General features: G+C 39.8%; 3 protein-coding genes across 3 annotated transcripts; all 3 read right to left on the reverse strand.

Annotated features, from left to right (window-relative positions):
- Window positions 1-523: 523 nt before the first annotated feature.
- On the reverse strand, window positions 524-10,278 carry LOC113012707 (C-type lectin domain family 4 member G-like). The gene is made up of 8 exons (XM_026153003.1): window positions 10,124-10,278; window positions 9,698-9,805; window positions 6,513-6,773; window positions 6,252-6,412; window positions 5,946-6,172; window positions 4,940-5,030; window positions 2,187-2,281; window positions 524-719 (listed from the first exon to the last, which is right to left on the reverse strand). Exons 1-8 carry the CDS (start codon window positions 10,218-10,220, stop codon window positions 524-526), a joined length of 1,236 nt encoding a protein of 411 aa, XP_026008788.1. The 5' UTR covers window positions 10,221-10,278.
- Window positions 10,279-15,311: 5,033 nt separating this feature from the next.
- Window positions 15,312-17,815, reverse strand: LOC113012569 (C-type lectin domain family 4 member M-like). Its single transcript, XM_026152850.1, has 6 exons — window positions 17,553-17,815; window positions 17,073-17,162; window positions 16,537-16,803; window positions 16,296-16,462; window positions 15,587-15,723; window positions 15,312-15,510 (listed from the first exon to the last, which is right to left on the reverse strand). Exons 1-6 carry the CDS (start codon window positions 17,689-17,691, stop codon window positions 15,354-15,356), a joined length of 957 nt encoding a protein of 318 aa, XP_026008635.1. The 5' UTR covers window positions 17,692-17,815; the 3' UTR covers window positions 15,312-15,353.
- Window positions 17,816-20,668: 2,853 nt separating this feature from the next.
- On the reverse strand, window positions 20,669-23,525 carry LOC113012213 (CD209 antigen-like protein E). The gene is made up of 6 exons (XM_026152271.1): window positions 23,318-23,525; window positions 22,422-22,529; window positions 21,912-22,172; window positions 21,664-21,824; window positions 21,460-21,590; window positions 20,669-21,308 (listed from the first exon to the last, which is right to left on the reverse strand). The coding sequence occupies exons 1-6, from the start codon at window positions 23,436-23,438 to the stop codon at window positions 21,158-21,160; spliced, it is 933 nt and encodes a 310-aa protein (XP_026008056.1). The 5' UTR covers window positions 23,439-23,525; the 3' UTR covers window positions 20,669-21,157.
- Window positions 23,526-27,281: the final 3,756 nt, after the last annotated feature.

The following is a 27,281-nucleotide window of genomic DNA, read 5'->3' on the forward strand; positions in this document are numbered from 1 at the left end:
ACTTTGTCAGTGAATGCTGCAAAAATTGTAATATTCCATCATTGATGATCAATATCCACTTTTCATTGTTTATGGTTTTTGTTCACATGCAGTGGTTCTCAAACTGTGGTATGCATACCACTGGTGGTACTTGGGCTCCCTGTAGTGGTATGCGGGAAATCTCCCCCCCAAAATTTAAGATTAAATAATATACCATTGCGGAGGTATGCAAAGGTGCCAAAACGCTGATGGAAAAAACACAGCTTTTTCCCACCGTACCAAAATCTCAGGCACCATCGATGAGTTGGTGGTCCTCGGGAGTATCGGTGGGGATGAAGAAGATGCCGTCAGTGAGTCGTGAACTATTGCCTGGATGCCAAAGCTTCTGGTAGCCAGGTGAATGCGATCTGCTTCTTCTGCGAGTTAGCGGTAATCCTTCGCGGCCAGCAGCAACTGTCAGAGGAAGAGGTGAGTGAAGACAAATCCGCTGTCATCCGATCCTAGCAATCACAGCATGCTCTCCATGAGCTCGAGAGCGATACCATCACCCAGGCCTGAGAAAGAGGAGTTTCTCGGCCCACTCTGCATTGGAGAGGGAGTAGCGCCACAGCAGCAGTGCCTTGAGAACGGTGTATTTCCCTTGGGAGGGGGGATTTGGGAGGAGGGTCATCACACAGCGGGTGGACAGCGGATCCAGCGAGGCCACCACATGATGGTATTTCGACACGACGACACGTCGGCTGAAACACCACGAAGAACAAACTGGGCTTTGACATGCACAAACCACGAAGGAGGGTCGTGAAGCCAAAAATCCAGCAGCTTAATCGCCGCAGCAAAAATTAAAACGTACAGCTCTGTTAGCACTTCTGACATAAATGAAGAGAGAAAACTCAACAGCAGTGGTGTTTGTAGGGCTACTGAATTTGGGCTAGCTAGTATATAATAATGTGCTACAAGGTGGCTAGCTACACAGCTATGGTTAGCACCCCTTTTTGGGGGGCTTGTTCAGATGAAATAGAACAAGATAGAAGCATCAAAGCATGTTGAAAACACAACAGCCCTGATAAATGGATGCAAACTGCATTTCGTTGCCCTGTACCTGTGCATGTGCAATGACAATAAAGTTGAATTCTATTCTATTGAATTCTATTCTATTCTAAACGCAGAGTAGTTTGTTCATATGTCATCACATAAGACCGGATGTCTTATTGCAGTACAGTTGTTATTATTATCACTTGTTCCATCCTGTTTATGACAGTTAAAATAAATAACATTCATATAATAAATAAAATTGTCTCGTGTAAACTGTATGTGGTGCTAAATAGGCCTATACTACTGTACTTTAATGCCGGTCACAAGGGTGGTGCTTCAAGAGCCATGTATTCTATGAGGTGGTACTCATTGTGAAAAGTTTGAGAATCACATGCTCTAGTACCTTCTTGGCCTCCTCTTCGTTTTCGATCACATCACATCTGTGTGTGTGTCTATAATGTAAAATATCTAATATCAAACTAAACTTTGGAACAAACACCAATGCTGATCAAAAATCACCACATTTGTATGTTTCCATGAATACCCTCAAAATACATTTCAAAGTGCTTTTGAACATGTAAAATCCCCTTGTCCCCTAATATAGTTGCTCAGCATTCATTTTTTTGGTGATCGGACTGTGAAATTCTACAGAAAAGGGAAACTGAAGTTGTATTTTTGTCACGTAGACTGTCATAGTAACAGTTAATCCCAAGAACTCCAACGACTACCAGCAGAATACCATTCATAAAGTGTTGATTTACACTTTTTACATGCCAATATATGATAATTATCTTAAATCTTACTTTAAAACTATCATCATCAAGGCTTATAAGTAATAAAATGATTTAGAACACACCATTTTATAACCTCAAAATATTTTGCAGTTGTTGGAGATGACAGGAAAAACACTTTCAGTTTGAGTCCTTGTTCAGTCCTCTGTGGGATTTCCATTATAATATTGTTAGTTCTGCTAGAGCCACTCGCCGAGCTGGGGAACCACTGCATCTAGTGCTCCGATTACCACGGGGACCACTGTTACCTTCACCCTCCACATCCACTCAAGCTCTTCTCTGAGCCCTTGGTACTCCTCAAGCTTCTTGTGTTCCTTCTTCCTGATGTTGCTGTCTTTTGGTATCACTACGTGTATCACTATGGCCATGCTTGTTTACCACTACTATGTCTGGTTGTTAGCTATCGCCATTCGGTCCATCTGTATCTGGAAGTCCCACAGGATCTTAGCTTTGTCATTCTCGACCACCATAGGGGGCGTCTAAAATTTTGACCTTGGGACTTCCAGGACGTACTGGGCACAGATGTTTCAGATTACTACGCCGGCCACCTTGATATGGCTTTCCATGTATGCCCTTCCTGCTAGCACCCTGCTGTTTGTGTGCTGGATTGTCTCAGGGGCATCTTTACTGGGGCTACTGCGGTCAGTTGGGTCTTCACCTAGCACGCCATGGCTGACTGATCTGGATAGGGACAGTGTCATAAGGCAACTCCAAGGTGGTATCCCAAAAAAACAACTTGCAGCAGTATTGGGAGTGAGCTCTTTTGTACCATCTCCAAATTAAAGACCGAGTTAAATGACATGTGAGAGACAGCTTGAGAAGTTTCAGTCCACACATTAGTTTTTTCATAGCTGAATGAAATTATTTCAAGTGGATGTTTGTGTCGAGCATGATCATCCCCATAAAGAATTTAAATTGTCTAGTAAGAAACTGTAAAGTAACATTGACTCATCACTGAAGACTACAGGAGCTATGAATAGAAAAATATTATTTTAATTTCAAAGGTTTACAGTTGTATACAAGATGTTTCCTGTTGGGTCTGTGTTTCCACAAGCCCCGCTGGTTTAGAAACTTATTCTCGTTAACAACAAAAACAAGACGAACATCTTTTACTTGCTAAGCAAGGGAGACCCAGCCGGTGTCTCAGAAAGCACTCTGAATCCTACCGTAGACTGACCCCAACGACGGCCTCCGCTTGCTGCCTTTTATTGGGAAAACAGTTCACACAATACACATCACAGCAAAAGCACCTCCCACCGTGAACCCCCAAATGGTTCTAAGACAAGGCACTATGTGTGTGTATGTATAAACATCGGTATGCATGTGCAAGAACGTGTGTGTGTGTGTCATGTGAGAATATGTGTTTCTGTGTGCGTGACTTCCAACTGTTTCTAACAACATCCTTAGTCATAAAATGGTAATCTCCCCCACACCCAATATATGGTTCAATTCCTGTATTGGTTCACCGTGCACAACACAGTGAAGCCACAAAAGGGCAGGAAGCTGACCACACAAGAAACAGAATCTTCACAAGGGATGTGTCTACAATAATCCTCCCCCAGCACAGAGTAGCTGGAGAGGTGGTCAGAGACAAAGGAATGTCTTGATCCTATAGATTGAACTAACACCTTACAGATTTAAGAAACACAATGACAACATTCAATAATTAGACTTAACATTTCCAACCAGCTCATTTAAGATTCTGAAAATCTGAACTGCAGTACGATCACATTAGCCACATCAAACTCCTCTTTTGTTGTGCTTTTTATCCTGTGACTCATTTGTTCAGTCGTAACCATCTTCTGGCTTTTTTATCTCAACCAAAGAGATGTAAATGCCACAAAAGTGCACATAACTTTTGTAAGCTGAAGCAGAATTTCATAATGATTTGTGCACATTATTGATTGGTACATGTGGGTGGTCTCCTCATTACCACCATTCATTTGCCCATTCATGTCTCACTGTGTCTTGTGCTAAACTTGTCGTGGACCTACCTAGAGATGGAAAGCTTAGCACCATAACTAGAAAGAATGTTCAAACGAGCCACTACTGGTGCTGAAAATTTGGTAAAAAGCATCCCTGTGATGACAGTTAATGACTGAAATGCAGACTTCATTCATGGAACTGAAGAAGTTTAAATAAACATGAGTTTGAACTATTTTGGTAAAGAGAATATTTCATACATCCCTCACCTTTGTCACAATTATGCTGCCTTAGCACACTCAGAAATTAGTTTTTGAATGTGAAATATACGATTCATTAAATATTCTCAGACACTGTTTTCCCTCTGCAGATGTGCTCTCTCTTTATTTAGATTGTTTCTGACATTTACATTTGTCTTAGAAACTGTTTTTCAAAAGTTATGATTTTTAGAGGAACATATTCTAACTCTTTTAAAGAAGTAAACTGATAATATCATGCTCTGTACACGTGATGGACAGCAGCTACTCTGTCAGGCCTAAAATGAATAACAGGAAGCAGCCACAAAATTCACTTATTATCCCTTCAGATGCTCACCAACATGCTTGATCTCATTTCTAAATTATCCAGTAATCCAGTTAAGTTGAAGTCTTATATAATTCAAATATTCCAGAAATATGTTATTAGCCTTCCAAAATATTTTCTACAGTTAAAAATACTGACTAAAGTATAAATAATGACTTTGACTCTCTATTTATCATCTTTCCTTTTGTACACAGGCTGCTAACAGAAACAGGTTATTAAAGCTGCAGTTTTAATTGTTACCAGGCACAAGTGTTTCTTAATGTGTTCATCAGCAGATGAGGTGTAAACAGACATACTGGTATAATATTGTGTTAATAATGTAAAACACTGTAAGTCTGTATATATTTTAGATGAACAATTTACTGTAGCATTGCTGTAGATAAATACAGGGTACACATATGGGCATAACAGTTTTAAACAGCAGTTTACTTTATATAAATGTGCTGAATAATGCTTTTTCATGTTAGCTGTAAGATTTGCTAATATGCTAAAAGGTTTATTAAATGCTTACAGAGATTTGTCTGATAGCAACTTGTGTTTATGTAAGATTGTGATGCATTATTGCAGATATTTTAGCTCAGTGGTTTTGGTGCTTTTTCACAAATCCATTTCATTTGGGTGTCACATCTAACATCGTTCCAGCTCTTGTAGAAGTTTGCTTTAGGATACAGCGCTGCACAGTCCTCATTGTTGACATCATTTGGCTCTCCATCGTTCCAGTACCTGAAGCAAACGACAAGTTACACTGCTGAGACAGGATTTCCTTTCACGCGATTCACATTAATTGTTATTCACCTTTTATCTTATTCGTGTAATTTATCCTTCAGGAGGACAAACACAACTGACCGCTGATTTACACAAGTTTCACCGTGTGTATACGTTTAATCAGGCCTCCTCCTGACATTCTTTTGTTATTTCAAAAAATGATTACCTTGATATTAATTGTGTTTTAACTTTTGTACAGTTCTTTGTTGCTTTTATGTCTGCAAAAAGAACTATATAAACTTTACTTTACGTACTTTTCATTCTTAATGTGAAATTTCCAGCAAATTTTACATTACATGCTACATTAAATGAAAAGATGCACAGTATTCAAAGACCAAGAAGAAGTTTTTGTATATCTGTATGTGGAGAATGGACTAAGTGTATAATTAAAACAAAATGAAAACATAAAAAAGTAGAAGTACGAATGTATATGTTCATCTGTTGTATTCTATTTAACCAATTTAGCGTAGCAGGGGGACTGGAGCCTATCCCAGCCACCGTAGGAGGAAAAGGCCGGGTACACCCTTTTGGCTGTAGTAATGTAGATTGTTGTTTTGCATTGTGCATTGCATATTGCATTACATATGTATGTGTATATAGAGATGTGTATTTGTATGTATGCATATATGTGCATATATGTCATTGCTGTACATATAGATGATATTGAGCTGATAATTTTAATTGCATCAAAGGGATTGGATTAAATAAGTTTATAATGCCTCCTAACTCATGCTAGCAGGTAAAATAAGCTGTGTAGTGTTGTTGGAGACAACTTTTGTTGTTTATGTTTATATTTCTTCATGTTTGAAATGAAAGCAGTCATTTTAAATGACACTGAACTCTTACCCTTCAGCAAGTAATGTTCCATCCCACCATTTCCAAGTGCCATCCTCTTGGACATCACTCAGTCCAATCCAGAAGCCCATTGGGGGATGAGGCGTATCTTGATGATTTATTCTTCTGCTTATCCAATCCAGAAACTCAGGGTCTCTGTGAGGCATCCAAGGTCTCACACGGCGAGGAACGTCAGACTCCCAGACCAGGTCACGAGTTTGTCTCGGGGCAGCTTGATGATTTATCAAATAATTGACTGTTGAGTTCTAACGAAAAAAGAAACAAAACCAAAGATAAATTTTCAGAAATCTGCATGAACACTGCTGCACAGAAATATTAACAAACCTCTTCATCTTGGCTGTCTATGATTATAAGATCTCCTCCCTGCAGCTGACAGAAATCTCTGGATTCCTTCCATGTTTTGAATTCATTTGACTTCAAGGGGAAGTAGTAACATACAGAGTTCATTAAAATCCATCCTGCAGGACAGTGTTTGCAGCCATCGCCTGTTTCCAAAAGAAAATACCACCATTATAGAAAATTATGAAACAAATCATTATGCTTTTACAATCGTATCATATACAGAAACAATGAAACCGGTCTTACTAAGCATTGATAAGCGTGTTCTCATGGCTTCAATTTCCTTCGTAACTTTTTCCATCTGACTTTTATAGTCATTGCTTCTTTTTGTCTGGTGTTCAAGCTCCCAGTTGGTTTGTGTCTGACGGCTCATCTCACTGTCCAGCTGCTTCCTGGCATCCTTCATGGTTTCCACTGCAGTCTTGTAAGTATCCTGGAGGTTGATGAGCTCTTTGCTGATGCGTTCGGTATCATCGAGCGTGAGGTGAGTGTCTGTGAGTTTGTTATCTGCAATTGTTGAATACGGTTACTGTTAGATTTGTATTGTTGATTGTCATTTATGCTTAGAAATATTTACTTATATATGCTTAGAGTTTTGTAATTAGTTGTAGATTGGTAGAGGTTTTGATCCTTGATAGTCTGCAAACTTTGTGTGTATTAGACAGCACTTTGGGAGCATGAGAGGTCATACCGTGTCTTATTGTTTTATGGTAGGATTAACGTAGTTGCGTCTGTTCTAGTCTAAGTGCTCTTTGTTTAGATGAACTGCAGGACTTCCTCACCGTGTTATCTAGGATGAACCATCTAGGGTGAGGGGGAGGCTACCCTCTTCCTGACCAAGGATGTTTGACCCTTTGATCAGCAAGCCACACACACACACACACACACACACACACACACACACACACACACACACACACACACACACACACACACACACACACACACACACAGGCAAGGTACTCTTTGTGTGTATGTAGACGTCATATGTTAATGAACTTATGCATATTCATGTAACCTCAATAAAAGAACAGTGGTACGGGAGAACGGACGAGAGCAACTGGGGTCAAGCGAAGGAACGGCGTCTGTCCGGTTCTCTCCCGTGCACGAGAAACATGAAGAAGCTTGCCTACTTGTGTCTTGCTTTGCAGTGTAATTATATTGTCTTCAACGTTCCAGCGGATGGGTTCAAGCTACAAACCTATCAGTTACTTTTCTTATTCTTAAGTAACAATATTATAAATCAGGTGGTTTGACAACATTGTACATCATCAGTTTTATTTAGAAATGTTATTGTAGATTTCCAAGATTTGTACAAATCATTGTAGCATCAGTACAATGAATCAATAAGCAGGCTGATAGCAAATTACTCACCTCAGTACATTTAGTCACAGACAGACACATTTTCCCTGTAACTGTGCCTTCGCTCTAACTTTTGTTGAAAATGTAATTTATGTGATGATTTTGCCTAATAGTAAACAGAAATATTTGTCTTTTTCAACATCCTTAGAAATGTTGCTCAACAGCTATCACCAAATGGAGCACTCTAAACTCTGCACTGGAAAAATATACTTTACTTAACCTGTGATCACACACTTTGGTTTTCCAGTGCAAAGGCAGCTGGCAGAGGAATGGCCAAGGAAAGGAAAGACCTCACTGAGCGAAAAAGATGAGGACAAAAGCTTCAGTGCAGCTGGTCTCAGGGGATGAAGCAAAAAGCCTGATCAACTTAGCAAGGTGAGTTTAATGTTATGATTTATTTTACTTTTTGATGGTATGTTCAATGTATGTTACTTGAATTATACAATGCTCAAGTCATTTTCCACCTCAAGTTTCTCAATATTAAACCTTGTAGCTTTATTCATTTTATTTTTGGCTTAAAAGTAAACAAGAGCAACAAAAAAACCCCTAACTTTTTAAAATTCTTTCTGTTCCTCTTTTTTCCTCTGAACACATCCTGACCAGGCTCAATGAGACGGGGGAAGTAAACAGCGATACATTCACCCAGACTGCTGATGTTCCTGTATGAACTGAAAAACTTTGAACATCCAAGAAAAAGCTGAGGTTATTTTCTTTACAGCTCGTATGGATCTTGATTGACTGAACATTCAGACTTTATTCAGGACTTTGCTACGGGGAGAGAGGTACCAACATGTGTGAGCACATGTGTACACACACACACACAGCATCTCACTTCATGCTTGCCCTTCCCCTAGGCTCTTGTGTCACTCAGCAGTTTGTCGTATTATTGTCTTATTTGTTGAAATTTACAGTCCATGAGCACAAGCAGGGATTTTTGCTTGACCTCATTCTCAGAGGCCTCGCTAATATTTAATGGTCATGAAATATGTCAAACTTTTCTCCATCCCTAAAGTTAAACAGCTGAGAGCATCTTTAGCGCAGCAGAGAAAAAGATGTGCACCTTGAACCAGAGTTTAAGTGATCCATTTAAGTGACCCTTATGCCTTTGCTGCTGATGAAAAGTTTTCATCAGAGGAAACACTTCTAATTGTACTTTGCTCCTCACTGTCTTTGAAAGGTAAGCGTAGACAAAACAAATCCAGTAGATGCAGTCTATCTGGAAGTTTAGTATAGTAATCTGTCTTTTTTGTTTTAATGTTTTATTTTGTGTTTTATTTATTTATTATATGGGGGGGAAAGTCCTGTCAGCCTTGTGCTGAGAGGGCTGCAGTCATCGATCTTTTTTTTCTAATAAACCTAAATCACAGGATCACTGATCTGTTCAGTTTTATTCATGTAGCACCGCTTAGCTGTCAACAACTCTCATCTCAAGTCACTTCATATTGTAAGGTAGAGATCCTACAGTGTTAATCTAGGATAAAGTAGTCTCGGCTTCATTGATGAAGTAAATGCAATGATTCAACAGACAAGAATAGAAACCACAGCTTAACAATTTGGCTGATGCAAAGAACCACGAGGCAGTGATTCCAGCTTAAATGTATTCTGGATATTGTTAAATATTCTTACATTTTTGTTAATGTTTGCCAGGTATCCTGTTTAAAGACAACACTTTGAAGTCACTTCCATGTCTTTACATGAGGACAAACTAATTTCAAGGAAAATAAAAATGCTCAAATTTTAAAGATTGTAAATGATTGTTTAGTCATTTTATGAGGAGATGGATGCCGGCATATTTTAGTACAGTTTTGGAATTGACGAGAATAAAAAGAAAAGAATAAAAAACAATTTTCTTGTGTACTAAAACAAACAAACAAACAAACAAACAAACAAAAAACAGAAGGTGTTCTGGCAGAAAAATTATCAGGACTTTTTTCAGTTTTTCTGAAGTTTTTTCTTTTTTTGGACTATTGGCAAAGTTTGATAACCATTTGCTAAATTGCAAAAGAAAAATGCAAGAAATGATTTGATAATCAAAACATTTCTGTGCACTATAACTCATAATGACTTACAGTGGATCCCCAGGCCAACATTCAGTATCAGAAGAACAGCAGCAAGAAGCGCCAGGCACACTGCAGCCAGTCTGTGGCGTCTCCCAGGACTCATAGTGAACATGGACACTAAACAGGCAGAACATTATGAATTTTCAGCTTAAACGCAGGTAACACACATATAACTTGGATGAAGAATTAAAAGATTAAAATGTGATCATTTTAGGATTTAATATTACTGTTTACTAGTAGTTTATTTAACATCTGCTCTGTACTCTTTATTTATGATTAGAAAAAAATCCTGTTAGAGCATGTAAACCTTACACGTAGTTGTCTCAGATCATCATGTCCTGTCATTATATCTTAACTCTGTAAAACCTACTTCAATCAAAAGAATCAGAAACCTGACTATGGGAGTGCAATGAATAAAAATTTGAATTATTATACCTTGTATCCTGTTAGACTGATGGTAAGGAGGATACTCTTCCTCCTGCAAATCGTCTTCATAGACAAGTGTCTGAAAACCACCATTTGTCTCCTCCATTCTCACTGTTCAGTCTAAATCAGTCATATGTCAGTGCATTTAAGCAACAGTCTGTCACAGATTGCAACAAATACTGCTGAGGTCATCAACAATCAGTTCCAGTGGAATCTGCTGTCTGTAAAAACAAAGAGGGAAGTGATAGATGTTATTAATGTGTAGGTGCCACAATTACTTTCCAGATACATGAGATCTATGTCTGCTGATCTCTTTGAGAGAATTCAAAGAATTTGTCCAAATCACAGCTGAAGGAACCCTCGTCAGTGTTAGGTTCAGTTTTTTTTATATAATAAAATGTCACAACAACAATTGTTTCAAGGTACTTTATATTGTAAGGTAAAGACCGCACAATAATAAGAGAAACTCCAACTATCATACAAGCCCCTGTGAGCAAGGGCTTTGGCGACAGTGGGAAGGGAAAACTCCCTTTTAACAGGAATAAACCTCCATCAGAACCAGGCTCAAGAGGGGCAGTCATCTGTTGGTGAGGAGAGGGAGACAGGACTGTGGAGCGAGTTGTTAAAGACTTGTGACACTGACCAATAATTTGCAGTACTGCTTGCTATTTTTTTCATGATTGCTGGTTTCTGATGTGTTAGGTTACAAATTACTTAGGAGCCAATCGAAGCTCAAACTTTTAATTTAAGCTGTCAAGTTAGCTCACTTATAAAAAACAACTTATTTAATATTTTCTGCTGAAAATCTAATGTGAATGCTGAAAGATTTTTGATATATGAGATGATATGTTTTTGTGAGAAAATATCAGCCAAAATATCAACTATAGTTTTTGGTTAAGCTTTTACCATATATCATGATGTGGGACAGCAAACAAAATACATTAGAGCAAATAGCAGTACCAAACACTGAACATGATACTGATTTTTTTTTTTTAAGAAAAAGAAAGAAAGCAAAAAATTTGAGTTGACAGGCATCAAAATCAAGAAGGTTTTGGTCTCAAATGATGTTGTCAGCACTGAGCTGAATGCATCACTTGAAAAAAAAAACAATGATCAAAATCATCTATAGGTAGATTTTTAAGTTTGAAAGTGTTTAAAAGTTATTTTAAAACACACTGTGGGGGCCGTGTTTGAAGCAGATTTAGTCTGGCCCAGATATTTTTGGGGCACACAGATGTACCTAGTAAAATTGCATGTCAATATGAGAGTGAGGAGAGGGAGAGTGTTTTACTCTTTGATTTTTTTCAGTGTTACATTTAGATTGTTACTTTACTTTCTAGTATTTTTGAGCTCTCACAACTTCACAAGTACAGATGTTAGTCACATAGATTTTAAAGCCTTAAAAACACATTTTATCAATTAACAATTTAAAAGTGCAACCAAATCAAATTTTGATCAATTCGCATTGTTCCAAATATATTATATTTTCAGTATCAAACCTTCACCAGTTTTAAGTCTCTGGCATAGATTAAGAGAAACAAGCACCAGTACTGGGTGTCATGTCTGTTTTGCACCAATTAACAGGAGAAAACTTCAATAAGTGCGTTTTGGTTAAATTAAAATTCACCAAATAAACGTACAATATTGGTTTTCAGATGATCTGAAACAAGAAGTTCCGTGTTTGAGCATTAAAAAAAAAATATATCGTCTTCTGCGAACAATAAAAACCTGAGCACAAGTGTTAAAATCAGAGGCGATTTTTAGCCCATTTTTGGAGAGTGCTTCAGCACAAATGAATCAAAGCACCCCCAAAGATTTCTTACTTTTTTGACAATATTTGCTGTTTGTGTGACACACTACTAAAAATATAAAAAGCATACAGTACTTGGTTGGACGTAACACTTTAGCAATAAAATTATAGATTTAAAAAAAAAAAAGGAGCCACATTCAGGTAAACGTGTAAAATCAAATGATCCGTTAATCAAGAATTATTTCGGATCAGTGTTTCAATATTTATATATTTTATTACATGTTCATGTGGTTTGGTTTAGAGATGGCACGATACCACTTTTTTATGTCCGATACCGATACCGATATCATAAATTTGGATATCTGCCGATACCGATATGAATCCGATATAGTGTTTTTTAATCAACAAAACTGTTTTTTAAATATCTTGCTGCATTTTGTATAAGTTCATACTCAAGTTTAAAACAACAACTACACTAAAGCTATTCTGTTATACCTGTATGCAAAAAAAAATATTTCATAGTTCAGCAATACTGATCAATCTAATAAACTTAAACCTACACCATCCTCCCTATTCTGGTATTTTAAAGAGTACTTAGCATAAATATTAAGCAACCTAACTAATAGGGTTCCAACTCTCAGCAACAACAAAAATAAATAAATAAAAAATAGGGAACCACCCCTCACGCTCCACCTCATGATGCTTAATTGCCGTAATCAACCTTAATTTGATGCAGTGTGAAAAAAAAATGCACAGAAATCAATTATTTTTCAAGAAATATTAAATAGATTCAACATCTTTCTTCAACAGAATTGCAGACTGCACAGATGGTACCTTCCCAAAGGAAAAAGTACTATAGCTTACTAGGGTATATATATTAGACTTAATAGTTACTATATACAATAATGGACTTCTATTCATTTTGCATCAAATTAAAACTTTGGGTGTCAGATAATTATTTATTAAAAGCTCGACATTTTAAATGAGAATAAGAAAGAAAAGTATGTCTTTGTGCCCCCTTTTCCCAGTTAATGCCCTATCGGCCCCCCTGGCTAAACTTTGCTAGATCCGCCCCTGCACAGTTACCAGCCGTCAGCTGTAGAAAAAGATCCTGGAGTAGAAAGTAATATTAAATACATTCTAACAACAGCTGATCAAGCTTAAACGTGCTGCTGTTGTTCAGCCGCTGGTTTCCTCTTTCTGGTGCAAAGTGGGCCAAAAGCAAACAAGAGACACGGACTCGCGACAGAAAAGCCGATCAGCTGATCGTTAAGCAGTTTCATGATTGAAGTAGCAGCAAGAAGAGGCAGTCGTTTGTTAAGCTTAACGCAGGAATGCTTTACAAACATTCAGAGATGGACTTACACACTTGCTTTACTTCTCTTTACTACTAACTTTGTCGGAGATGAAATGCCGGGTTGCTAGCAAAGCTCCAAATGCTATCCAGACCACCGACAGGTCCCGCATGCCACAGCCGCTCTATCACGTGATGCATACTGCTCCGAGTGCTAACGTGCTGAGGTGAGTTACGGCGTGTTGCAAGTTTTGTGAGGTGCTTTCGTGATATTTAATGGATCGGATTACATTTTTTATTTTTCTCCGATATCCGATCCAGTAATTTAGGTCAGTATCGGACCGATACCGATACGTAATATCGGATCGGTCCATCTCTAGTTTAGTTATTTGCCTTTTGGTGGAAAGTACACTGAGAGAGGACTTTTTGTTAGCGATCTTAATAGTATTTTTTTATATTAATTTAATTTTTTTGATGTAATTGAATACAATCTATTTGTGTATGATTGTCAGTCCGAAGAGGGAGAGAGGAAAGAGGGAACGTGAGGAGAAAGTACAAGGTCAGGAAGAACCAGGTAAGAAAACAGACAGGGAGCAGTGACAGGCACAACAGAAACTGAAAAAAACCTGATTTTACTCATATAACATTATAATTGATCGGGGAGATTAAAATTAATGATATATTTTTATGTGGTTCAGCCACAACTCTGCTAAAACCTCAGCCAGTAATAGGTCGGCCAACCTTTGGACCGTCCAGTTGTCTGTATGACTGCCGCAGTACGTGCATCACATTTGCTCACTATCAGAAAGAGCCAAACAGCCCTGGTGGAGTGAGGAGCTGTAAAGAGAAGCAGATGCTCTGTTTCTAAAAATGTTTTAAGCTTGTTTCAAAGATTCTGTACAGCAGCTTTAAATGTTTTCCAAAAGCACACAGACACTTATCAGTGTTTCTCAAACTTTTTACAGTGTGGACCATCTGATAAAAATGTCAAGCTCTCCTAAGGACCACTATGAAAGCATGAAACTCATAAATCTTACAACATGAAATTAGTATCTGCAGTAAAGATTTTTTTCATGCATTGTATACGTTCTACCACAGGCAGAGTTGCCTCCATTTTTATATTCTTTTTTTTAAAATATATTTTGTAATAATTTATTCTGTTTTGGAGTGTTTTTTATGTGTCTGTATTATATTATACAAACACATTAAAAGTGAATCTCTGTCCAAAAAATGCAGTCAGTTTACTTCTTACTCACTATGAGCATCATTCATTATTCTCCCAGTAATTAAGGTTAGGATGTTTTTTCCTTTTTTATTCCAATCCATTCTTCTTTTGCAGCATTTAAATAACCTTTATTAGATTTGATGGTTTTGTTACAGACTTTTCAAAAAAGTGTTTTGCTTTTCTTTCACAAATGTGGGATTAAATTGTTAAAATGTACAAAACAGTGATGTCATGTTTTATGATGAGGACCCAGGCAGAGAGACTTGATGAATTTAAGAATCTTATGATTTAATAAAGAAATTTGCAGACTTGCACAGAGATGGTAAAATTATGATGACTGATAACGGAGATGAAGACAACAGACGATGAGGACAGGGAGGATGCAGGGACCGAAAGAGACAGGGAAGAAGTCTCATTGTGACGAGTAAAGTGTATCTTGGCTGGCTGGGCAGCTCTCTGGGTGCTCAACACCCCCAAAGCTCTGATCCTAGAATTGCCCCTGGTTAAAATACAGTTAAAAGATACAGGTCAAAATTCATTTTAAAAATCCAAACACAAGTCTTCAATGTATTTATTAATGTTCAAACCTGCACTGTAATATACTCTGCAAGACTAGAGGACATAGCAACAACTGCTATAGTACAATCAGGATCATCTGAAGTAATTGCTTGAGCAGTAGAGTTTATCTTAACCTCTTAAGACCTGAACTCTTTAATGGCATGCATTTTTGATTTCTCTTTGCTATTTTGGCTGATTGGGACCTGATGAATGTAAAAACAAAGAATTACGTGATTTTTTTTTTTTTCTGAGAAAAATGAGATCCACATATCAGGACATCCCCTTTAAATTTCGATAAAACAGTGGCAGTATAATGTCCTCGTAAGTGGATATCAGGCCCTTGTAGAGCAAAATGTAGTATTTTGTTCTAGACAACCCAAAATGTGATGTCCACATATGTGGACGCCAGGTCCTAGGAGGTTGATGGCGTTTCACATATCCAGTGTAAGTTATGCCAGTTGCATCTTCCATCAAAACGAGTCTTCCAGGGATTAAAGATGGAGGAAACTGCAACCCCGCAATCCTCTCCGTGGGTTCCCTGGTCATTGGGTTCGCCATCCATCCAGTACCTGAGAAAAATTCTAATTCATTTAAAAATATGTTTAATGAATTATCAAACAAGAAAAATATTGTTTCAGCTCTCACCGTTGCTCGACCTCTGTGACATTATTAATCCAAACCCATCTGTTCTCAGTCTCTATGTCAGTGATACCGATCCAGAATCCGCTTTGCCACCACTGATCACTGGTTTTCATATTTTGGATGTTGCTACTGATAAATTTCTGTGTAACCAAAAAGAAAAAAAAATCAGTATATTTGAATATTTATTTAGCTTCAATTTTGTCTAAGCTCAGTCTTTCCTTTTATGATGCTGGATTTTATAAGTAATGAATTATAATGCATTTGTTGGCACTCTGCCTTCTGTAGAGCAGCAAAACCCATTTTGTTCTACATCTGTGTTCTTCTCCTGATGTATCGTAGGGTGAATCTACCTCAGTTTGTGCCTAAATTTCTAAACCTTCCCAGTCAGCATTACTTTGTGTTCATTGCTAATACAGTACTGCTAACATGATTAGCCTGTTTGATTGCTGTTAATAACAGAATGAACTATTGGTTTTCCTATCATGCTTGCTGGCTGTTTGTAGTGTGATGATCTTGTAACAACGATGATGCAAATAAATAATAAAAACATCATATACTTAAAATAAGGTTGTGACTGTTTGGAATAATAAAGTTCTTAAGTCTTCATTTTAGCAAAGTTCAAATCCATGTTAATGACTTTCTGTCAAGCTGTTAACTTGTGTTGTTTAGTTACTTTTTGTCAATTTTCCTCTCTTGCTTATTTTCAACCCACCTGCTCTTCCTGGTTATCGATCACAACCAGGTCAGAGCCACGACTAACACAGTCCTCTCTGCTCTCATGCCAGTTCTTTTTGACAGTAGAGGACTCGGTGTAGGAGAAGAAATAGCAGGACGAGTTGAAAAGAGCCCAACCAGGGAGGCATCCGCCACAAGATCCCTCTGAGAGAAACAAAGGATATCTCATCTTCTCAAGTTAACACAAGAAAACATAAATAAGGATAAAATTTTCTCACCTAAAGCTGATACATTGGACTTCAGGTTTGCCTTCTCCACTTGCAGTGCTTGCATCTGTTTCTGATAACCATCATTGACGGTCTTCAGCTGCTCAATTTTCACCTTTACTTCTTTGTGGTTGTTGATCGCGCTCTCTAACGCCTTCTTGGCCTCCTCTTCAGCTTCGATCACATCGCTGTGGTTGCTTCGGAGATAGTCGAGCTCATTGAAGAGCTGTGTTACAGCTGGGTTGGAAATGTGCAAGGAGCCCTCTTTGACTTTGGCACCTAAACAGGGAAACATTGCATTTTATATTAGATTAGATTATGTAAGGCATGTAAAGATCAACTAAATGTTGGATATTATAGCAAAACTGTTTTAAAATGATTGTCATGTTGAAATGGATGGGGTCAAATTACATTTCTAAGTATTTTGCAATCAAGAAAAAAAAAGGTATCAGTTCTCCTTATGGGATTACTCAGGGTCGACGTGCATTGTGAAATTCTACACAATAGAGAAAATAAAATTGTAAGGTCACACAAACTCTAATACTCACAGTTAATCCCAAGAACAACAGCGACTATCAGCAGAACTGCATTCAAGAGTCCCAGACACAGAATAACCCACTGGTTAAATCCATCTCCACCTATAATACAGGGTCACACATACATTTTAAAAAGACAAAATGTGTCTGAATTCAGACAATATTGCTTTTTGGGAGGAAAGGTTTTAGATAAATAAAACAATCTGAATTCATTTTTAATCAGGTTGTTGTTGACAGCAGCCGACAGCTCAAGGGTGCAGCAAATAAATGAAAAACCAGAAATTCGGATGACGTAACTCAGAAGGTATTTTAGCTCATTTTGAGTTGCACACTTTTAAATATATAAAATGTCATATTTGATGATCATGATGATGAACCTGAACTACTTTCCTTGTTTCTTATTAGTAAGGATTCTTCAATCATGAAAATCTAAACACTGATAAATTCAACAGAAAGTATAATAGAAGGCAACATATAATTTTAAGACCATACCGTTTCTAAATATTTTATAGTTGTTGAAGGAAACTGATCCTGTCTTCCTCTGTGTCTCCATTGCACTGCTGCAGGTTTTGTGCACTGCTCTGCTTTCTTCTGCCTTAAATACACGTGTGGGCATGTCCCATAGTCTCATTTCCTCGGTGTCCTATGAAGCTTTTATTAGTTTATTTTTTCATAGCCTAGAAAGAAAATCCAAATGTGATACAAGATCAACCAAACCAGTTCTGTTTGTACGATGACATAGTTTGCACTGTAAAAAAAAATTGAAACTCTAACCCTTGAAGCTCAGTTTTTGTTTTTTGTTTTTTGTTTTTTGCACAGAGCAACTATTAATAAAAAATTAAATGTGTATGTGTGTGTGATCTATTTATTATTATTTGATGTTTTTAGTTAAAAACTGTTGTCAGCTTACCTGGAAACCCTTTAATTAGAAAGAATGTGCAAATACTTACCAGTTGGTCCAATAGTGGTGCTTGCAGATTTGCCATGCTGTCAGATACAGTTTCAATAGCAACCTGTGTTCAAGAAAAAAGGTTTGCTGCTGCAAAAGCACAGAAACCATAGCAGAAGCAGAAAAAAACACTGTAGAAGCTCTTCATGAGCTTCTACAGTTAAGAGGGAATGTCGTCGAGCAGAACGGAGGTGGAAAAAGGATAAACTGCATGTATCATTTCAAATTCTCAATGACTGCTGGCATCGCTACCAGAACACTGTTAAAGAGGCAAAAAGGGAATATTTTGCAAATATTATTTCTTCCAACTGTCATAACCCACGTGTGTTATTTAGGACCATTGACACTGTTCTTAATACTCCATTGAATGTCTGTTTGGAAGTTTCTCCTGAGATTTGAACTGATTTTCTGAACTTTTTTATTTAAGGTCATCACCAGCAGGGCTCTTATCACAGCTCCTGACTCTGACCCCTCAGTCTCTGTCCCTTACGCTGTTGTTTTCACTCAGTTTGAGCTTGTGACGCTCTCCACTTTAGAGGATGTGGTTCGCCATATTAAGCCCACAGGTTCCCCACGGGATCCTGTCCCTCCACAATTCTTTAAAGAAAATTTTCCTAGTATAGGATAGTATGTCCTTGACATTATTAAAAGCAGTCTGTCTTCTGGTGTGGTTCCTGCAAATTTCAAACATGCAGTAGTGCAGCCACTGCTTAAGAAACCTGGCCTTGATCACACAGTTTTAGCGAACTATAGGCCTATTTCCAAGCTGCCTTTAGTCTCCAAGGTTTTAGAGAAAATTGTTTTTAGTCAACTGAAAGATTTTCTAGATGAAAATGGAATCTTTGAGGTTTTTCAGTCAGGTTTTAAAACCCTTCATAGCACAGAATCTGCATTATTAAGGGTTTTTAATAACATCCTTCTGGCATGTGATTCTGGTAACCATGTTGTTCTGGTCTTGCTTGACCTAACTGCTGCCACTGACACAGTAGACCACAATATTTTAATTTCTCAATTAAATGATGTAGTGGGTATTGGTGGCACTGGACTTAATTGGTTTAGGTCTTATCTGTCAGATTGGTGCAGGGACAGCTCAGTAGGTAGAATGGTTGCCCCATGATCGGAAGGTCGGGGGTTCGACTCCACTGAACAGCTACCCTGAGGCACCCGAGCGAGGTACCGTCCCTACACACCAATGCTCCCCGGGCTCCCCCTGCATTGGTGGCTGCCCACTGCTTCACTGGGTGAATGGGTTAAATGCAGAGGAGTAATTTCCCTACGGGGACTAACACATACACATTATTATTATTATTATTGTGGCTCAAGAGTTGGAAGTTCGTCATGTAATTGGACGGTTGCCAGTTCGAGCCCCGGCTCGGGGCACTTCACCCAATGCCTACTGGTGGTGGTCAGAGGGCCCGGTGGCGCCAGTGTTCGGCAGCCTCGCCTCCGTCTGTGGCTACAATGTAGCTGCCATCACCAGTGTGTGAATGGGTGGATGACTGATTGTGTTCTCAGGGACTAGAAAAGCGCTATACAAATACAGGCGATTGTCAGATAGAACTTTCTCTGTCAGCCTTCTCGGTTCCGAATCATCTTCTGCTCCTCGTCCCACAGGGCTCAATTTAGGGCCACTGCTCTTTTTACTGTATCTATTGCCTCTGGGTTCTATCCTTAGAAGGCATGGGATCTCATTTCATTGTTATGCCGATGACTGACAAATTTATTTGCCACTAAAGCACAAGGATGGTATCTCCATAAAACCTCTCTTGACACGTCTAGATGACATTAAAGCTTGGTTGGCTCTAAACTTTGTAAATTTTAACAAAAAGAAAACAGAAGTGTTGGTGTTTGGACCCAGTGGTCCCTGTGAGTCCTCCTCTGTTGTTTTAGGATCCCTGGAAGTCTATTTTAAACCTGTTGTTACTGACCTTGGTTTTAAGTTGGACAGTGATTTTAAATTGGACAACCAAATCAGAGCAGTGAAATCCAGTTTTTATCATTTCAGGCGACTGGCAAGAGTAAAATCTTGTCTTTCGAGGCAGCACCTTGACACAGTGATCCATGCTTTTATTTCTTCCCGCCTGGACTGTAACTCACTTTATGTGGGGGTCAGTCAGTCGTTGCTCTCACGTCTGCAGTTGGTTCAAAATGCGGCTGCACGACTCCTAACAGGAACTTGAAAAAGAGAGCATATAACCCCCGTGCTAGCCTCTCTGCACTGGCTGCCTGTGTCTTTTAGAGTTCGTTTTAAAATTCTCATGTTTGTTTTTAAATGTCTACACAGTCTTGCCCCGCCTTACCTCTCTGAGCTTCTTCATCCCCACATACCCTGTCGGTCTCTCAGGTCAGCTGACCAGCTGCTCCTGGAGGTACCGAGATCCAGGAGGAAGCTCAGAGGGGGCGGGGCCTTCTCTATCGTGGCCCCTAAATTATGGAATAATTTGCCCATGCACGTTAGAGAGGCCCTTTCACTGTCCACTTTTAAATCGCGTCTTAAAACCCACTTTTATTCCTTGGCTTTTAACCTCAGTGAGACTCAGTTTCTCTTTTAATTGAAGTAGTTATTTAATTAATGATTTCACTCTTCATTTATTTGGTTTTTATTTATATTTCATGTAATTTTATTTTACAGTTCCAATGTACAGCACTTTGTGTCAGCTGTGGTTGTTTTAAAGTGCTTTATAAATAAAGTTGATGATGATGATGAAACATGGTTTACTAGGGTTTGTAACTAATTGACTTTGCAGAGAGTTGAAGGCCAGCATCCCAATGCAAAACACATAGAAGGATGCATCTTCTATAGTTATTACATGTTATTACAGGCAGCCAAGTTTCCTTTCGCAGTAAGTGATGGGACACAGTTACACTGTCAGCCAGTATACTCCTGTCATGATTATTTCTGTGGCTAATGATAATAGGAGTATTAGGAGCAGTAAAGAGTCGTCATATTACCAGTTATAGCTGCAACCACAGCCAGACAACAACTGTGCTCATGACATAAAGGGTGGACACGCTGAGAGAGAGCGATAGAGACAGTGAGAGGTACAGAAAACAAAGTGAAGACAAAGTGAAACCACCTTATGCATGTTATGATTTAAAGAATATGTGATAGTTTACATATCTAAGACTGTATGCCTTATTAGACATTTTAGCTCATGGATTCTGGTGCTTTTTCACAAATCCATTTCCTTCTGACTCCACATCTAACATCATTCCAAGCTTTGAAGAAGTTTACTCTGGGATACACGGCTGCACAGTCTTCATCATTGATATTGTTCGGCTCTCCATCGTTCCAGTACCTGAAGTAAAAGACACTTTACTTTACAGAGCTAACATTTTCTTTCAATCCATCCACTTTTTCATCTTCCCTCTCAGCCACATATATTATTGAGGAGAAGTTCATTTTTTGTAAGTGGCAGTTTCACTGTGTGTAGCATACTGAACTCTTACCCTTGAACAAGAAATCTTCCATCCAACCATTTCCAAGTCCCTTCCTCCTTGGAATCACTCAGTCCGATCCAGAAGTCTGTCGAGAGCTGGGAGGCATCTTGATGATTTATTAGGAAATTTACTGTCGAGTTCTAACAAAAAAAAAAGATTAAAATTAATTTTAAAAAATCAATATGAATGGTCTCCACAGAAATACTAACAAACCTCTTTGTCTTGGCTGTCTATGATTATAAGATCTCCTCCCTGCAGCTGACAGAAATCTCTGGATTCCTTCCATGTTTTCATTTCATTTGATTTCAAGGAGAAGTAGTAACATACAGAGTTCATTAAAATCCATCCCACAGGACAGCGTTTGCAGCCATCGCCTGTTTCCAAAAGATAATGCCACTATTATAGAAAATTATGAAACAAATCATTTTTATTATATACAGAAATAATAAAACAGGTTTTACTATGCATTGACAAGCGTGATCTTGAAGTTTCAATTTCCTTTGTGATTTTTTCCATCTGACTTTTATAGTCATTGCTTCTTTTTGTCTGGTGTTCAAGCTCCCAGTTGGTTTGTGTCTGACGGCTCATCTCACTGTCCAGCTGCTTCCTGGCATCCTTCATGATTTCCACTGCAGTCTTGTAAGTATCCTGGAGGTTGATGAGCTCTTTGCTGATGCGTTCGGTATCATCGAGGGTGAGGTGAGAATCTGTGAGTTTGTTATCTGCAAGATAACAAGACAGTGTTACTACACAATAGGGTTAGTTCTTTTTACTGTTTTTCTTATTCGTAAATAACATTATTTACTGACACTGACAAACAACAATCATATTTTAGTACATAGTACAAATAATTTTAGCCATTTTTTATTTATTAACATTTTTTTGTTTTTGTTCTGGATTGTTAACAAAATTCAGTATCTGTTTGATAATAAGAATGATTCTGTGCATTGCACGTCCTCAGACTGACTTACAATGGACTCCCAGGCCAATATCAACTATCAGCAAAACAGCAGCGAGTAGGGCCAGGCTCACTGCAGCCAGTCTGTGACATCTCCCAGGACTCATAGTGAACATGGACACTATACAGAGAAGAAGAATTTTCAGCTTAATGACAATGACAAATCTTTCGTGACCAACACTTGCTTGAAGTACATGTTATAAAGGCAACTTAATGTATCTTTTTACTACTTGCTGAACTTAAATCATGTGTAGTGACAGGCCCAAAAGAAGCAGTCCAAAACAGTGAGTCTTTAATATTAATACAAAGCCCAATTTAAAAAAAAAGTGTTAAAAGTGCAGAAATGATAAATAAGAACACGAGAGCCAAGCAGCGCTGCACACAGGAAACAGACATGTTTCCAAATATGAAATATACTGCAACAACAAAGAAACGGAGAATCAGAACAAAACAGAACTCAATGAGGATGGGAAACAGGTGAGGCATGAGATGCAGGTGAAACTAATTAACAGTCTAGGAATGAAGGGAGGGAAGCAAAACGAACCTAAAATACAAAACAAGAAAGAATGACCAGAACAAGGAAACAAGGGCACATAAACACAGGACGAGACAAGGGGGAAGTAAGAGAGAAAGTAATAAAGGAACAAAACACAAATACTCCAAAATAGGAAAGTGAATTTAAATAAAGATCAAACATCAGACTAGAATAAACCACTCAAACTCTACAAATACTATACTATCAAGAACTGCTTGGTGCCTGAAAGTTTTGAATACTTAATTGTGAGAATTAAGTATTCAACTTATTTCAACTTATTTTAGCAGTGGTATGTTCAAACTTGGTCAAAATAACCAACAGACACCCGAATCAGACTACGGAAGCCCATTAAACACAAATTTAATTTATTATACCTTGGTGCCTGTTAGACTGATGATGATGAGGATGCTCTTCATCGTAGAAGTCTTCTTCACAAATGAATTCCTTAAATCCACCATTAAAATTACCACCCGTGGGTTCTCTCCTCTCCTCCATTCTCACTGTTCAGTCAACATCGGTCATATGTGCATTTGAATAACAACTGGCCTGAGATAACGCAACCTGAACTTGCTGATTTCATCAAAAATTATTGAACACAATCAATTCCAGTAAAATGTGGAATGTGTGGGGGGGGGAAAAGGAGAAGTGAAATAGTTGTTATTCATTTTTCTGCAGCATTCACTTTTCAAACACAGAGGGTTTGAATGTGCTGACTCTTATAGCCGAATTAACCGTCTTAGATGCTGGACAGTAATAATGTTTTCTGCACTGTCCATGAGTAACCCCCCACCCGCAACATACATACACACACACATTAATTTTTTAACAAGAATGCCAGGTTCTGAAATTATTTAAACACAACCTGAGACAAAGGACAACACAACATACACAGAGGTTCCCAAAGTGTGGGGCCCACCCCGTGTGGGGCCCACCCCGTGTGTGTGTGTGTGTGTGTGTGTGTGTGTGTGTGTGTGTGTGTGTGTGTGTGTGTGTGTGTGTAGGGGAGGCTGAGGCAACTCTTGGTTATCCCTGTGTTTGGAGCAGGCGCTGGGCTCTCCAAATCACAGAACAAACACTTCCTTTAATGACTAACTACTCCGGAGATGTTAGTTCTAAAGTTACAGTGGGATCCAAATAATATCAGGCTGATCCTGCCACAATTTTTTCCCTCTGTTCAAATCACGGACAAATAGTATCCCACAGTTGTTTGTGTTTTTGAACCCATTTTGCACAAAAAAAAAAACAACAAAAAAAAAAAAAACTGAGTTTTTAAAAATCTCAATCGAAACAAAAAGGAGCACAAGAGTCCAAACACACAAGAAAACAGTCCAAGAACACAGGAAAACAGATCAAAAACAAAACCAAATCAGAACCCAACAAGAGTCCATGAAAAGTTCAGGGGGCCGACCGTGCACATGGCAATGGCGGTGACGGGCAAACAGTTCTGGAGGTCGACCGTGCACACGGCAACAGCGGCGGAGGCAAAACCAATCAGGCGGCCGACCACTTGGAAGGTAGTGGCAGCCACTGAGCAGGTCCGGAGGTCGGCCGCGATGCCAGCGGCGGCGCCGAAATCTTTCCGGAGGCCGTCCCCGAAGGCCATGATGCCAACTTAGAGGCCCGGAAAACAGCCAGCAGAGGCGAGGCGGAACGGGTCGAGCTGGCTCTGGCGGTGGTGTAGCAACCGCAGGACCAGACAAGGCCGGACCAGGCGAGGCCGGACCAGGCGTGGATGAAGACACGGAGGCCGGACCAGGCGTGGATGAAGGGACGGCTGCGGAACCTGACGGCAGCGGGACGACTGCGGAACCTGACGGCATCATCACCTGCAGCATCATCACCTGCAGCCAAGTGGTCGGCTGCAGGTGATGATGCTGCAGGCGGTGATGTGAAAGTCGCGGGGGATGATTCAGCAGGTGACGGCTGAACCGATTTCCCCGGGCCCTCCAGCAGACGAGGCATGAGGCTGGACGGGCGACTCAGGCCCTCCAGCTGGTGAGAAAGGAGGCTGGACGGGCGACTCGGACCCTCCAGCAGACGTGGCATGAGGCTGGGCGGGCCCCTCGATCAGCTGACCGAGCTGAAGGTGGCTGCTGGGCAGCTGACCGAGCTGAAGGTGGCTGCTGGGCAGCTGACCGAGCTGAAGGTGGCTGCTGGGCAGCTGACGGCTGAGGTGGCTGGGCAGCTAACTGAACTGAAGGTGGTTGCTGATCAGCTGACTGAGCTGAAGGTGGTTGCTGATCAGCTGACTGAGCTGAAGGTGGTTGCTGATCAGCTGACCGAGCTGAAGGTGGTTGTTGGGTAGCTGACTGAGCTGAAGGTGGTTGCTGGGCAGCTGACCGAGCTGAAGGTGGTTGCTGATCAGCTGACTGAGCTGAAGGTGGTTGTTGGGTAGCTGACCGAGCTGAAGGTGGTTGCTGGGCAGCTGACCGAGCTGAAGGTGGTTGCTGATCAGCTGACTGAGCTGAAGGTGGTTGCTGATCAGCTGACCGAGCTGAAGGTGGTTGTTGGGTAGCTGACCGAGCTGAAGGTGGTTGCTGGGCAGCTGACCGAGCTGAAGGTGGTTGCTGGGCAGCTGACCGAGCTGAAGGTGGTTGTTGGGCAGCTGACCGAGCTGAAGGTGGCTGCTGGGCAGCTAACTGAACTGAAGGCCGGGAAACACACTGTTCATTTTTAAACATGGGCACAGGAGTAGGCACAACAACTTCTGAATTAACTACTCCTGAGTTACCTGGCTGGGGCTTATGAATATCTGGGATGACACACATGTTGTTTGCGCTCACAGATGTGTTGAGTTGAGGACGAACAGCGGTCTCTACATGCTTGACAGGTTTTGAAGCATGACAATCATCCAGAACATTCCTAGCCGGCTGTTCAGACAAAATCCCAGACTCCTGCTGGGACTGAATGCTGGCGGCGCATCCACCACTTGCCAGTTGAAATGGGATCAGGGCTGGCAAAAGGTGACATGGAGAAACACTGCTGCGGAGTGGAAATGAAAACTGCACCAGTCCGTACTACAGGAGAAAAGGGAAGTGTGGTTGGGTGGTGATGGCTAGGGTTGCATTTCTTCTTTAAGGATGGATCAAACGATTTGGCGACAAATCTTGGCAAAAACTGCCGCTGACGTCGAGAACACCACGTAGTGAGGGCCTCCAGGAGGGTAGCTGAATCGTCCATTCCTGGACCGCTCATGCCAAACAGTTCGAAGGCTAGCCTCGCTCTTAGAGCTGTTATTATTTGCTTAAGTCCATTTATGTTCAGAAAACTGACGGTGGAGGCAGTGGACGACAAAAAATTATCAAAAAACACTACCTCCAGCTGCCTCTTGTAGGGGCTCACAGCGTGGATTATCCTCCAACAGTAATCCCATAGGTGCGCGAGATTCTCTCCCTCAGAGGTGAAAAGTGAGTCCGCTGGATCCATACTGGTCGCGTCGTTCTGTCAGGGCTCTGTGTGCGGACAGGCAGAAATGTGGATCCAAATGCAGGACTCCGAGACAAAATGTAACTAAAACCACAGCTTTTATTGCTGGCATGAAACAAAAACAGAAACCAAGCAGGAACACACAGGCAGGGTCTGAGGGTACAACGCGACCCCGAGCATGGGAAAACACAGGGCTTAAATACACAGGGTAGTAATGAGGGAATGGGCAACAGAAGGGAGACACAGCTGGGGGAGATCAGGGCTAACGAGACGGGGGAGCTAAGCTGCACACACTAACATAAGACAAAGACTTTCACAATAAGACAGGAAACAAGAAGTACTAAACCAGATGCAGACATGACACTGAGAGACAGACTAGACACTGAACAGAAACTGCAACACACATGAGAACCCAAAACCTAAGAACTGATCCCTCACCAAGAATAACAGAAACAGATCTATAATGATAATAAACAAAGCACCAGAACATCAGAAAACAATCCATAATGCAAAAATAAACCAAAACATAATAAACTCAAAATACCGGGTCCAACGGACCCAGAACCGTGACAGAAACAGCTGCGTTCTCAAAAATACCCGTGTAGGTGTAGCGTAAAGGGGGGGGTTCAAGGTTCTTTATTTGTCACATGCATAGTTATACAAGTATAACACACAGTGAAATGTAACCTGACACGCTCCTCGACATGTGCAAAAATTGGGGGGGGGGCGTAAGAGGAAGAACACATATACATATATATACATATATATATATACATATGTATATGTATATATATATGTATATATATGTATATATATATATATATATATATATATATATATATATATGTATATATATATATATATATATATATAATGCTCAGTGAATACCTCAGGCAGCAGAAACCCAAGAAA

This window comes from Astatotilapia calliptera, chromosome 19 (assembly GCF_900246225.1).
Source record: "Astatotilapia calliptera chromosome 19, fAstCal1.2, whole genome shotgun sequence".
NCBI classification, from domain to species: domain Eukaryota; kingdom Metazoa; phylum Chordata; class Actinopteri; order Cichliformes; family Cichlidae; genus Astatotilapia; species Astatotilapia calliptera.

Coding starts and splice junctions, on each gene's coding strand:
- LOC113012707 (XM_026153003.1), bottom strand. CDS start 10,220: ATGGAGGAGACAAATGGTGGTTTTCAGACACTTGTCTATGAAGACGAT. Junction 6,413..6,512: donor AACACGCTTATCAATGCTTA/GTAAGACCGGTT, acceptor TTTTGGAAACAG/GCGATGGCTGCAAACACTGT. Junction 6,173..6,251: donor TAGACAGCCAAGATGAAGAG/GTTTGTTAATAT, acceptor TTTTTTCGTTAG/AACTCAACAGTCAATTATTT.
- LOC113012569 (XM_026152850.1), bottom strand. CDS start 17,691: ATGAGACTATGGGACATGCCCACACGTGTATTTAAGGCAGAAGAAAGC. Junction 17,163..17,552: donor CTATAAAATATTTAGAAACG/GTATGGTCTTAA, acceptor CCTGTATTATAG/GTGGAGATGGATTTAACCAG. Junction 16,804..17,072: donor TGTTGTTCTTGGGATTAACT/GTGAGTATTAGA, acceptor TTCCCTGTTTAG/GTGCCAAAGTCAAAGAGGGC.
- LOC113012213 (XM_026152271.1), bottom strand. CDS start 23,438: ATGGAGGAGAGGAGAGAACCCACGGGTGGTAATTTTAATGGTGGATTT. Junction 21,825..21,911: donor ATCACGCTTGTCAATGCATA/GTAAAACCTGTT, acceptor TTTTGGAAACAG/GCGATGGCTGCAAACGCTGT. Junction 21,309..21,459: donor GGAAGATTTCTTGTTCAAGG/GTAAGAGTTCAG, acceptor CTTTTACTTCAG/GTACTGGAACGATGGAGAGC.